We start from the raw sequence: 14,066 nt of genomic DNA on the forward strand, positions 1-14,066 counted from the left end.
ATTTTTAACTGCTTTACAAAGCATAAATACACTACAATTTATTTTTTCTCTTAGTGATGGATGTTCAGGTTGTTTTCAATTTTTTGCTGCTTTTTAAATTTTTTAAAAATGTTTTTATTGTCACCCCAGGACATGCTCATTGATCTTAGAGAGAGGAGAAGGGAGGGAGGGAGGGAGGGAGAGAAACATTGATAGGAAAGAGAAACATTGATCAGTTGCCTCTCATATGTGCTCCAACTGGGGACCCAACCCGCAACCTGGGTATGAGCCCTGGCCGGGAATCAAACCCTCAATCTTTTGGTTTAGGGGATGATGCTCCAACCAGCTGAGCTACCCCAGCCAGGGCTTTTGCTGTTGCTTTTATGGACAATTGCTGTAGCTTCTTTTAGAGTGATGCCTTGAGCAGAATTATCAGGCTGTAAGGAAGGTATGTGCATCATCAACTTCACTAGATATGACCAAGTGACTCTTCAAGGGAGTGTTGTCTACTTCCACTCCCACCAGGAGTGCATAGGAGTTCTTCTTTCTTCACATGCTTGCCCACACTTGGTTTTACGTAATTTAATTTTTTGGCCTATCTGATGGGTTTGAAATGGGACATTTCAAAATTGATTTTAACATTAATTTTATTAATCACATTTTCTGAATTAGTGAGTTGCACTTGTGTGTGTGTGTGTTTGTGAGACATTTAGGTTTTCTTGCCTGTCCCTTGTCCCTTTTAATCTTGGGTTATTTGTTTTTATTCTGGATTTGTGGGCTTTCTTAAGCTACTCTTGTTTCTAATCTTTTCTCAGTTACCTGGGGGTACAGTGAGTAGTCTTTTCACACCATGTGACTTGTTTTTTCATTTTCTTTAAAGAAAAGTGATTATTTCTAATGTGAATGTAGCAAAGATATTTTGTGATATCCCGTGTATGAAAATGCCATAGCTCTCCCTTATTTTCATCTTCTTGTTTTTTTTAATGTCCTTTACTTCTTTTTTCCCACAAAACTCTTGCATATTTTTGTTGAATTTATTTTAGGTGCCTCGTATTTTCCTTTGCTATTATTAATATAATCATTTACTCTACTCTCTAGTTGGTTCTTATCGATGACATGCTGTTGATTTTTGAATTGCGAGTTTTTATATGGGGATAAAAGCCAGATTTTAAGGCTGATTGCAGCTGTGGTGAACTGGAGAGAATATTCATCTACCTGTGAAGACAACCCATTTCTAGCCTCAGATCTAGTGAGAGACTGAGGAAAACCACATGTTTTGGGGCCTTATTTTCCTTGTTTATAGAATGCGGACTTCAGCTACTTGTGAAAAGACCAGGCAGTTGCACACACTCTTTTCTGAGGCTTGAGAAAATAAAGTCAAGAATGTTAAGCACAGAAGAGACGTTACACGTCGAGCCATTACGGACTGGGTTGTAGACGTTAAAAAGAAGCACGTGGGAGGAACCAAGATGGCGGCGTAGGTAGACACACTGCGCCTCCTCACACAACCAGAACTGACAGAGAATCGAACAGCAAGGGGGACCAACACCAAGAAAATAGAAAATAACCATTCATCCAGACCGGTAGGAGGGGCGGAGACGGGCACCGGGGTGGAGAGGACTCGCGTGGCTGTGGCGGGACTGAGACTGGCGGAGTGTGGGACAAATGGCGCAGGCAGTCCGAGCACTAGCAGACCCTGCGGCCCCACATTTGCACAGATAAACCCAGAGGGCCGGACTCAGAGTGGCGGAGAGTGGGGCAGGCAGAGTGGCGGGTACCACCCTATGGCACCACATTTGCCCACAGATAAACCTGAAGAACAGCGGGCAGCAAAGCAGACCGCGCAGCCCAGGGCTCCAGCTCGGGGAAATAAAGCCTCAAACCTCTGATTGAAAGCGCCCCTGGGGGTTGGGGCAGCAGCAGGAGAGACTCCCAGCCTCACAGGAGAGGTTGTTGGAGAGACCCACAGGGGCCTAGAGTGTGCACAGGCCCACTTACTCGGGAACCAGCACCAGAGTGGCCCAGCTTGATTGTGGGTAGCTGAGTGAAAGATTGAAATCCGGAGGACAGTGAGGCGGGTGCCATTGCTCCCACTCGGCCCCGCCCCCACGTACAGCATCACAGCGCAGCCACTAGCATCACCCCGCCCTTGTGAACACCTAAGGCTCCGCCCCTTAAAGTAACAGACGCACCAAGACAAACAAACAAAAAAATGGCCCAAATGACAGAACACTTCAAAGCTCCAGAAAAAATACAACTAAGCGACGAAGAGATAGCTAACCTATCAGATGCACAGTTCAAAGCACTGGTTATCAATATGCGCACAGACTTGGTTGAATCTGTTTGAAAAACAGATGAAAAAATGAAGCCTATGCTAAGAGAAACAAAGGAAAATGTACAGGGAACCAATAGTGATGAGAAGGAAACTGGGACTCAAATCAACACTGTGGACCAGAAGGAAGAAACAAACATCCAACCAGAAAAGAATGAAGAAACAAGAACTTGGAAAAATGAGGAGAGGCTTAGGAGCCTCCAGGACACCTTGAAACGTTCCAACATCCGAATTATAGGGGTGCCAGAAGGAGAAGAGGAAGAACAAAAAATTGAAAACTTATTTGAACAAATAATGGAGAACTTCCCCGATCTGGCAAAGGAAATAGACTTCTGGGAAGTCCAGGAAGCTCAGAGAGTCCCAAAGAAGCTGGACCCAAGGAGGAACACACCAAGGCACATCATAATTACATTACCCAAGATTAAACTCAAGGACCTACATCCAAGATTACTGTATCCAGCAAAGCTATCATTTAGAATGGAAGGGAAGATAAAGTGCTTCTCAGATAAGGTCAAGTTAAAGAAGCTCATCATCACCAAGCCCTTATTATATGAAATGTTAAAGGGAGTTACCTAAGAAAAAGAAGATCAAAAATAGGAACAGTAAAAATGACAGCAAACTCAGTTATTGACGACCACACATAAAACAAAAACGAGAGCAAACTAGGCAAACAACTAGAACATGAGGGTTGTCAATAAGGGAGTGGGAGGGGGAGAAGGGGGTAAAGGTACAGAGAATAAGTAGCATAGATGATAGGTGGAAAATAGACAGGGGGAGGGTAAAAATAGTGTAGGAAATGTAGAAGCCAAAGAACTTACAAGTATGACCCATGGACATGAACTATGGGGGGGAATGTGGGAGGGAGGGGGTGGGCAGGATGGAGTGGAGTGGGGGGGGAAATGGGACAACTGTAATAGCATAATCAATAAATATATTAAAAAAAAAAAAAAAGAAGAAGCACGTAACACTCATGGGCGCACGGCCTCAGTGAACGCCGCCTGGCAGCGGTCCTGCCCGTTTGTCGGTTTGCCTAATGCGGCTGAGGGTCTGGAAAGAGAGACGTCTGGTGCTTCTTGCCTTCGCTCCACTCCCAGCTCCAGCTCCAGGAAGAAACTACGTTCCTGCTGCAGACATTAACTGTCGTGCTCCTTACAAGAGATTTCTTCTATTTCTTTATGGGAAGAGTGTACTCCATCGGGGGAGTTTTCACTTCCTTTTTTCCAGCAGCAGGGCCATCAATAATCACCTTCATCTTTGCCAGGCTTTTTTGTTTTCTCTGATCTTAGCTTTCAGAAGGGGAATGGTGATGACGATGATGTATAATAATGAGTCCCTGAGTTCCAGGCAGGACAGATTCACTCAATAGGCAGAATAAATGATCTAGCCTTCATTTGAAACACGAAGAAGGCATTCTTAGGTGGCAGCAGACTCACGGGAAAAATAAATGAGCCTACCTCAAACATCCCACACAGCCCTGAGCAGACTGCATCACTAACCTTAATGTAAACAAAGCAATTTTGGTAACAATCTGAAAAAGTGGCTTGAGCATCCCTTCATGCAATAGGGACTCTAGGGGACAGAGAGGAACCACCGCTCCCCCTTCCTCTGTGCTCTGTGCTCTGACCAGGGCAAGGTTACTTAGGAGCAGCCTAGGAAGGTGGTGGGGAAATGCCATCCTTAGCTGGCTGGAGACAGACTTCAGTGAGGGAATTTATCCACTGACTTAGCTGATTTTCCCCAGAAGAGCAGGGAGAGTACCAAGGTCAACGCGAGATTGCAAACCTGGATCATTTTGATCTTCCCACTGCGCTCCAAGGTGAGGAGCAAGGACTGGTGTTTTTCCGGCGCTTTCAGAAAAATCATGCGTTTCACCCCGTGCTCTTCCTCCGCCCAGTCCTTCCCTCTGGGCAGCGCTTTCATCTCCTGCCCGCTGTCGAAGTCCCAGATTTTAACTGTTCCTGAGCGCACATAGGAAAGAGACGTGGTGGTTAGAACGAATTTACAGTAAGCTTGGCTTTCATCTCGGTGAAGATGGATCTACTTGAAAGCTTTCTGCCAACAACTTACCCTCTATTTCCTGCCAAGGTGAATCTCCCTGGCCTTGCTGTACACAACGTATTATTTCTGTCCACCTCGATTTGTCGCAGGATGATAGAAACTCAACAGGACCGAGCAATACCTTGAAATTGTGACAGTTTTTCAGACTCTCTTGTCTGAGCTTTCTGTCTTAAATGGACCTTTTCTGCCTTTATTCTCCCAGTGCATTCCAGTTTGCTAACTAACCCCCAATATCTCCCGATTATTATGAATCGTAAATATCATCATTGCAATAAGGTCACAGATTTGAAGGTGCTGACATGTCTTAGGACTTTAGTTCTCATTGAGTAACAAAAAGTGTAAGAGAATCCTAGCAGATAGGAAACTATCAAGCTTTGAATTGTTTTGTTGGTTACATGGGGGAAAAATACAAAAGAAGTGTTCAGTTTCTTCTTACATTTGAAATTATAATTTCTTTTGAGTTAATGTCACTCATTTAATTAAGTAATCTTGATAAAGGGGCCAGGAATGGTGATAAGCAGTGTAGTTGTTGGATGCCTAGTTCAAGGTCAATACTCAGTGTTGAGAATCAGGCTCTGACACAGCCCTTTACAGTGGCCACCTCAAGGTTAGATCTGGTGGGATGCCCCTCACAGCACTTTGCCTTCGCTCCCTTAACTGTCAATATTTAACAGGACTCTAGACTCTAGCACTAACAAAATAAAAATTCTATGCTTGCGTGAAAATAGTACCATCTCAGTCACGTTGAGTTGCTTAATGCTTATGTCTGATAACAGTTGTGTACATCGCTCAGAGTGTCTATTATGACTAATGTCCACATTGTGCAGGGTGTGCTGATAAGAGCATCGGACTGCTTTCTTATGAAGTGTCCCCCTTGGAGAGCAGCTGCGTGCATTCACACCCCGTCAACTCAGCAGTCCCGATTTCATTTCACGGGCAGTGGTATCTGCTCACACTTTCCAAAATCAGACTTTACATTAGGATGTTCTCTCAAGGCAGGGACTGCCTTACCAGCCAGCATTTATTTAATAAATATGTCTCTCTAGTAAATACGTGTATTCTGCGTAGTGCCTGCAGCTGGTCTAGATAAAGCAGCTCTTTCCCGGGGTTAAGAACAAGGTGAGGTGAGAGGGGGGGCAGGCTGTAGTTCCCTCGTTCCCGGAAGTTCCATGGGATGCCCCCCAGCACGAGGCACATCAAGCACCACAGCGCATCCTGAGCCTGACGCCCTCCCACGTGTACATGGCACATGCCCCCAAGGCGCTCGCACATGTGAGCAAGTCCAAAGGAGAATCCTGGGAGTTACGTGACACAGCTGGCTGCATATTTTGTCTGGCCCCAAATCGACTGTCAGTAGAAATATTATCAACAAACACTGAGCCTAATGTCTCTGAGCTGACGATACCCAAAAGTAGACAGAATGAGTCCATGCAACACAGATTAAGTCGGACCAAGGATGGAGTGCGATTGAAGGAGTGGAAGACTTTTGCAAACTGGAAAGCAATTAGGTAAGTGTTATGTAAGGTACTGATTATTTTGAACATCAGTATCAGGACATTAAGGCCCATTAAAGAAGAGCGCATCCCTCCTCAGTCAGGCACTGCCACGTCACTAGCGTGGTTCCACATTTCAGCCTGGTTCCCGCTCTCCCTGTAACCCAAACAGCTCGTGAGTTCCCAGGACAAATTCTCAGAGCGCTAATGCAGGGAGGCTGTAACTGAGTACTAGTCTGACCGTTATACGCTCCTGTGGCAAAAAGAAATCCACTTTCACTGATAGCTGCAGAAGTCAGTTCAACATTGAAGCCGTGAGGGTCTAAAATCTGGTAGATTTGGAGGCCAGTCTCAAGCTCCCATACCTGTAGGCAAGAACAACAACAACAAAATCAAATAACCCACACGCCCTTCAGTGCTTATCAAAATTTTACAATATTCAAAACAGCCTCAAGAGTAATGTGGTACCCATCTGACACCTTCCGCAGCATTCCGCCACAGATGCTGGTTTGAGCAAAGGAAGTGCTGAAGATGCCACATGGCCAAGGAGTGTCTGAGCTGTGTTGGAGTGTGCCTGCTGCGCGTGCCCGTGGCCGAGACAGGCAGTGACTTTATTCCAGGGAGCCCCTGGCTGTGAGGAGGTGCTCAATTGCTACTGTAAGGACAAAGCAAGATAGAAATGTAACAGTTATGAGTCCAGCAGACAAAAAAAACAGACTGGACTTCTGTTTTTCTCTGTTGACACTCATCCAAATCAGCTAGAGGTCACTGGACAGAATCTGTGGGGGGAAAGGCTGAGACTTCCCAGAAGGCTGTCCCCGGAACTAGGCTGGGTGTAACCAGAAAGCCCAGAAACACATCAGGACTCATTATCTCTCTTTGGAAACAGGGTAGAGACTTTATGTTCCTGCAACCCTTCAGTGGGAATTCCCCTCCTAAAGGATCGGCTGGGTTCACGTGTCATAAAACTGAAGCAGCTGCAAAGGATGAATTTGTTTGCATTCAAGCTGTTTGGGGGCGAGGGCAGCATGAGCAAAGGGCCCGGGGCGGAAAGCAGCACCGATTGATTGCCCCTCCTGGGAAGGCTGCTGCAGCTAGGGTGAAAGAGGGAGGGGCAGGAGCTGAGAAAAGGCCTGGGAGGCGGATAACAAAGGGTCGCCACCCGGGAAGTGGTGGAGCCAAGGTCTGAACCGAGCCAGTCCGGCCCCGGAGGCCACGGCTCTGCACCTCTGTGTGCCCCTGGGTACAGAGGGTTCGGTCCTTCAGGGAGGAAGAGGAACCTGTGTCACCGCAAGGGTGGGTTTCAGAGGTGATCCATCTCCTGGCCCTAACCACAGCCTTCTCTAACACGTCAGGTATGGAAACTCACCTAGAGGTCTTCCTCCCCTGGGGGAGATGCCCCCCTCCCACCCAGAGTTGTATCTTCTGAAAGCAGGGCAGGTTTTAGTTTTAATTTCCCTCTACCTACTCCCTAGGCGTTGCCAGAGTTGAGGGATAGTTATGAGATTTGGCCCCGAGAAACTCTCCAGCAGATGTGTAGAGAAGGTCAGAGACTGCGAGGGGACCCGAAGGGTATTCAGAGGAAGGCTCTCTAGTGGCCCCGTCTCCTCTTGGAGGGCAGGCACCAATGAAGGGATGAACGCTTGAAGCAAACACGCCCAGCCACCACGGCTAGGGGCCTGCCGTGGATGCGATCACATGGCCACGTACCCTGGCCTCTAGGGAACACAGTAATGGCAGGGCCAGGGGAACACAGGGGAAAGGACGTGGGCATTCACATCTGGGCTCGTGTCCCAGGTCTGGGGCCTGACCTCGCTGAGCTCCGGTTTGCTCCCCTCCAAAGGGAATTCTGTCCACACGGAAGTACTGTGAGGATTCGCTAAGGTCATGGATTTAAGGCGCTTGGCACATAGCCTGCACTCGTAGGGATTCTAGGAAACATCTATCAATTCTTTCCCTTTCCTCTTAATACGCTGTCTTCCCCTAGCTCAGTTTTTTTTTAAAAATTGCATGTATATAGTAATCTCTCGCATTTTGCCTTGTATAATGTGCACCCACGTTTCTGGCCCAAACTTTCAGGAAAAACAAAATCTCTTGTTTAAATTTTTAAATTCAGTTATTTATTTATATTTTGATACTTGTTTTTTGTATTATTGTATTTTGCATACAGATATCATTTTTGCTTTCTAGAGCTACACTTTTAATGCATAAGCATACATAAAAGAATTAAAAACATTTATATAAATTCAGAATTAGTACTACCCATATATAATGTGCATCTTTACTTTTTCCCTCAAAACTTTGGACAAAAAAGTGAGCATTACACGTGGCAAAATATAGCGTATACTATTTTCATAGTGACAGCTAGCTTTATTTCTTTAACCGAGCCTGTGACAATACCACGCAGCCTGAGCTGGCTTAAATGGTTGTTTTTTCATGGGTTTGTGAAAGCTTAAAAATAGATCGAATGTAGGGTCTTATCCTATGCCGCTACACTTAATCATTCAAAGACTTACCAGTAAGAAGACAAAATTCTGTTTTGCCTCTTCTTTTTTTCCCCCCGAAGCGTCAGTATGTACTTACCTTGATTATGGATTCGGAGCAGATAGTGAGCACTTGGTGGAAGCATTTGTTGTAAAGCAGGACGTTGACTTCCCGTTCGTGAGTGTGCGGGACCTGCTTCGTGTCTTGTATCATCCTAGTCAAAGGGTACATGTCGATGACGCTAGATCCTGGAACAGAAAGAAGAGTCTTGGAGACAGACGCTCAGTGGTACGAGTTCTGCTCCACACGGGGTTTTCTCCAAGCAGCTGTTATTTGTAATTCGTCGGGGAGATTAGTAGCGTCGATGTTTAGGAACTCTAATGAGGTGCAAAGACCTTCATTTACAATTTTGATAATAGAACAAATATGATTTAGCCGGAGAAATCATTCATTTTCGGCTTCGTTATGTTCAAGTGCAGGCCCTTCGGATTTCGCTACTACCCTCTTTTCAGGGACCTCTATTTTCCTATTTTTATAGTCTCCTTTTTTCCTTTTTAGAGTGCCTGGAACACACCTCTCCATCTGGTGGACAGTAATAAGGGAGATGGAATTGGCAGGTAAGCTGCCACTTAGTGATTGGAACTTATTGTTAGAGAGCCCGTTTCAACCAACAAATGTTAAAAATAAAACACTGTTGTAAACATTGCCTCGTTAAATGTAACCAATGAGAATGATTGCAAGCCAGTGCTTGTAACATTAATATTAAATGAGATTGTTTTCCACATCCCCATAGTGAGGCGGATGGAGAGCAGGTTTTCCTTACTGAATTCTTCTAAGGGGGATTGGTTTGGTTTTACAGTAATCTGCAAGTATGATGTAACTGAAAACTGAAAACTGTGTATCCTGGTGGAGAGTAATGTCTGGAAATATACATAAGAACCCCAAAGCATCCCATAGCCCCAACAAAAACAAAACCCCTTTGCTATGTTGATGCGGATTTTTTTCTTTGCATTGACTTTCTCAAGTCTCTCCAAAGAAATCTCAACTTTAGGAAAGGTTTCAGCGGGAGTTACGTGTTACCAAACACTTTCCTCAGGTGTTTAAATTTTAAGGTAAAATGTATTCATGTGTGAAAGACTTCAACTGCTCTTCTGGGAACGTTTTCCATTCAAATACCTCAATACGGCAATAGGGGGAATGTGGTAACCAGCTCGTCAAACAACCCTTGAAGCTTCTTGCTAGATCCTTTAACGTTATATTGACAGTGGCATTGGCAAAGCTAGACAAGCAGGACAAGTGCAATCCCCTCCCTTTTGGGCTCATTGTACTATTGCTATGGAAACAATGCTGTACCAAGAAGGAAGGCGGATTCAGGGTCAGAGGCTTTGGGATCCAATCCCAGCTCTACATTTCCTCCTTGTATCTTTCTACTCATCAGCTCGACAGTGGGATATTCACTTTTGTCATTTATAAAACAGGATAATAATAACTGCAGCCTCGCGTGGTGATTGGGCAGACCCCAGGAAATAAAGTATGTGAAAGCGCTTTGTGAAAGAACTATACAGATGGGTGTGCTTCAAGGGTGGTGCCGGTGACAGTGACAGAAGGGGCTGCAGCAGATTCTACACAGCAGTTCCAGAACGTGGCTGCTGCTGTCACTGGGGTTTACAAGATCAAATCGGTGGCTTCGCTTGAATCACAGCATGAATGAAAACCTGGGCAATAAACATCACGTCATTCTGGTTTCAATTGACAGTTGCTGCCAATGTACCCAGTGCTAGTGATTAAGAAATGCGCAGAGGTCTGTATATTTTTTATTTTTATTTATTGACTAGAGAGAGAGAGGAGGGTAGGAGGAGAGAGAGAGAAATCAGTGTGTTGTTCCACTTATTTATGCTTCCATTGGTTGATTCTTGTATGTGCCCTGACTGAGGATTGAACCCACAAACTTGTCATACCAGGACGTCACTTTAACCAACTGACCTACCCGGCCAGGGCCAGAGCTCTATATTTTTATAAGCAAAATATTATCACAATGACATGGAATTAGGGAGAAAATTTGATTTTCTATCCCTTATTTTTGGTCTTAATACTCGAGTCCTCAGTTACTCTGATGTGACGATAAATGGGATGGAAATGAGCCCAGCAATCAAACATGCAGGTTGGGGCACTAAGGGAGAAAGTTTGCTTGCAGTTTTTAGGATGTTGTTTTTAGAGGAGGGATGCTTACAACCAGAATTAAGTTCTACTAAATGTCCAAGGTGGAAAATGATCTATGAAACATGAAGTGTTAATTCACTCATAACCCAGAAAAAAACTCAGAATTTAAAAATAATGATGTTCTCCATGAGCAAAAGCACCAACCACCTCCCTGCCCTAATTAATCCCATGGAAAGTCAGAGCAGGTGGTCACTGGGAAAATGCTTAGGAGATGCATTCTGGGTTGGTGTTCCAGGAGGAAAATGAATGATTAATGTGGTTCATTCTTCTCCTAAAGCCTGAGGGTAAGCAAATGCTTACATTTGTGTCTTTAGTAAGCACGCGTTTCTAAGAGGCAACAAGAAAAGGAGGAAACAAATCTGTTGGCATCGGCCCTGGGCGTCCGTCATTCTGGCCTCTGCTTTCTCTCTCCACTGTTCTTGGTCTAGAAGCAAAGGCAGGCAGGAGGCTCAGCACCCTTCCTACCTAGTAACTAGAGTCCCAGTGTCGGCGCCTGGGGCCAAACTGCCGCACTGAGGAAAGTGGTGCCTCCGTTCAAAGATGGGCCATATTCCTGCTCCCAGGACTCAAAACACAGCTGGATTTACCTTGCGTTAGCAGCAGGGTGCACCCCATGTTTCTGCCGAACCCACGCCACATCTCCCTAGGTTCAGGAACTGGGAACCCTGGTGTGGTATTTTCAGGGAACACCAGCTCCCTATTGTATCCACCCAGCCATGGAAATACAGGAGGGAGTGGCATTAGATGACATATCTGCTGTGAGGAATCAAGGTTTACCCATTTCCTTTCTAGTTTTGTTTTTCTTCTAGTTTGTGCTCAAGTGCTAGTTAAAAACAAACAAACAAACAAACAGTTAAAAGTCAAGGTGTGAGCTTTGCTTGCCATTAATTGGGGGTGCTTACCTGCAATAAGCATGCCGTGATTGGCATCATAGATCATGGAGTAAATTTGCATGTCTCCGGGTCCTCCCTGGCTGTCGTGGAAGACTTGGAGGAGTGACAGAGTCTGGATATCCCACACCCGGAAAACCTGGCAGAGGAAGGGACACAGTTCACTGCTGTGACAGTTCACCCTTCCCACTCAAAGCTGTCCATGTGGAGCACTTTTAGGGTCTGCTTCTATGAACCTGCAGCAAGGTACGACTTTTGTGATGAGCACATGGTTGCTAAACGCTGATTGGGCTCTTGCTTCAGTTACTGTTCATTACTATTAGAGGAAAACAGCAGTGATTAAATGTTTGCTCAAAGGAACTAGATTTTTGTGCCATTACAGAAGGGAGGGGAAAACAGAGTATTTATTATTCTTTAAGAATTTGGAGCCCTGGCCAGGTAGCTCAGTTGGGTACATCCTGATACGCCAAGATTTCAGGTTTGCCCTGGTCGGGGCGTACTAGAAGCAGCCCATGAACGCATTAATAAGTGGAACAACAAATTGATGTTTCTCTCCCTCTCCCTTTCTCTCTCTCTCTGTAATCAATAAATAAATCATTTAAAAAGAAAAGGCTGTTATAGCTTAACAGTACAATGGAAGTCGTTTCTCTTTGTATCATAGACTAGAAAACAGAGGGAAGACAAATTTTAGGTGGAATGTTTCAAGTTGCTCTTTCACGACTGAAGAAGATGGGAACATCTTACTAAGTGAGGATTTTAAGAACCTCCCCTTCCTGCTGCCCAGGCACGCAAGAATTAGAGAAAGCAGTTTTTTGGGGTGGTATAAATAGAGTGAGAGTATGAGGAAATAGGTTATCAGAACTCTCCTTCGAGGGAGGAAACAGAACTGTGTAATACCCAACTACAGCTTGGGTTGATAAAAGCGAATAGAACAAATTAATTCAGCAAACTAGATCAAGTTTCCCCTTCGTCACTTGAAATAACTGGTCTTTGTTTTCTTCATTTTCTGTTTGTCTGGGGTTTTTTTTTAGCAAGTTACAGTGTAATTGAACTTCAGAAATAAGTGTGATTTCATCAAGGATTAAGGCATCAGCCTTAATATTTTTGTATTATAATCTTTATTATTAAACTTTTAAATTAGAGTCTTTGTTGAGTATATAAGTGTTCTTTTTATTTTTAATTTTTTCCATTACCATCATTACCATCTAGTCCCATTATACCCCTCTACCCACCCCCACCCCCCAATCACCACACTGTGGTCCATGTCCATGAGTCCTTTTTCCTTTTTGCTCAGTCTCCTAACCTGCTCCCACCCAGGGCTGTCAGCCTGCTCTCCATCTATGAGTCAGTCTCTATTTTGCTTGTTATTCAGTTTGCTATTACATCCCCTATGAGCGAAATCATATGGTATTTGTCTTTCTCTGACTGGCTTATTTCACTTAGCATAATGTTCTCCAGGTCCACCCATACTGTCGTACAGGGTAAAACTACATAGAAAGCTTCAATAAGTGCTTCTGCTAATGGAGATACTAACTTCTTACTTAAGACACTTACAGTATAGTTAACTGAGTTAAAAAACTTCGCTACTGCAGAGGCAGGGTGGTCTTTATGTGTCGGAGCAGAAAGATGTCTACGTAACACAATTTTGGGAACCCTGCCGAGGAGCTTTGACTCTCGTACACTCCCTGTAGAAATCTCTATTACTCAGAACTTGTACTTCTTTGTTCTACCAAACATGCAGACTTTGAGAGAGTAGCTAGACCACTGAACTTTTTCAGTCTTTTGTATCATAGAGCAAACAAGTACGAGGGACTATTTATGAATTTCAGTTCAGAGCCTAGAGTGAGAGGGAAGCAACAGAAGAACAAACAGTGGAATCAAGGAGCGCCAAAGAAACTGGTCTCTATTCAAATGGTTTCTAATTTTATGGCTTTGGCTGGGGTCTGTCCGTGGCAGGCAGTCTTTCTAACTCCTGTGTGTATACTCGGAGCTGTGGCAGGCGGAGAGAACAAAGGATGAGGCAAAAGATTAGGGTTTCAGTTCCAGCCTATCGTTGAAGTTCCCTGAACCTCAGTTTTCTTGCATCTAAAATGGACTCAATAACACCACCATGCTCTACCTTATTGAATTGATGTGAATATGTTCTGAAATCTGTGATTTTTTTCCCCGTAGAGGAATTCAATTTTTTCATATTTCTCTTCTTCAGTGTTCAGTCCTGTTGGTCTTCCGTGTGACTTCAGGAGGTGGGGACTGCTGGGTGGGCAGAGGCACGGAGGTCTTCGACCTTGGGCTGCATCTGTTCTCTAGATTTTTCTGCTGCCCCCTCCCATGTGGCCTTCCTGTTTCTGTCACACCAAATTGCTTCCAGTTTCCAAACTCTCTCTTTCTGGCCTCTGTACATCCATACACACTCCTCTTAACATCTCCAATTTCCTCCCAACACCCTGCTCTATATCTAGCAAACTTGAAACTTGGAAAACTGGTATTTAGATAATCCTGAATAGCATTAAATGCACCAGGGACCAGTTTCGTGGAAGACAATTTTCCCATGGACTGGGGATGGGGGAGGCTGGCTTCAGGATGACTCAAGAACATTCCATTCAAGCTCAC

At 44.7% G+C, this 14,066-nt stretch overlaps 1 protein-coding gene across 1 annotated transcript in view; it reads right to left on the reverse strand.

Moving 5' to 3' along the window:
• Positions 1 to 14,066, reverse strand: part of WDR64 (WD repeat domain 64) — a 68,023-nt gene that overhangs the window by 23,466 nt on the left and 30,491 nt on the right. Inside the window, exons 11-14 of the mRNA XM_045184555.2 lie at positions 11,469 to 11,595; positions 8,446 to 8,594; positions 6,104 to 6,227; positions 4,094 to 4,269 (exon numbers count right to left, since the gene is read on the reverse strand). Of these exons, the coding sequence (XP_045040490.2) occupies positions 4,094 to 4,269; positions 6,104 to 6,227; positions 8,446 to 8,594; positions 11,469 to 11,595 (576 nt within the window). The remainder of the gene's footprint in view (positions 1 to 4,093; positions 4,270 to 6,103; positions 6,228 to 8,445; positions 8,595 to 11,468; positions 11,596 to 14,066) is intronic.

Source organism: Desmodus rotundus, chromosome 10 (assembly GCF_022682495.2).
Source record: "Desmodus rotundus isolate HL8 chromosome 10, HLdesRot8A.1, whole genome shotgun sequence".
Classification (NCBI taxonomy): Eukaryota; Metazoa; Chordata; class Mammalia; order Chiroptera; family Phyllostomidae; genus Desmodus; species Desmodus rotundus.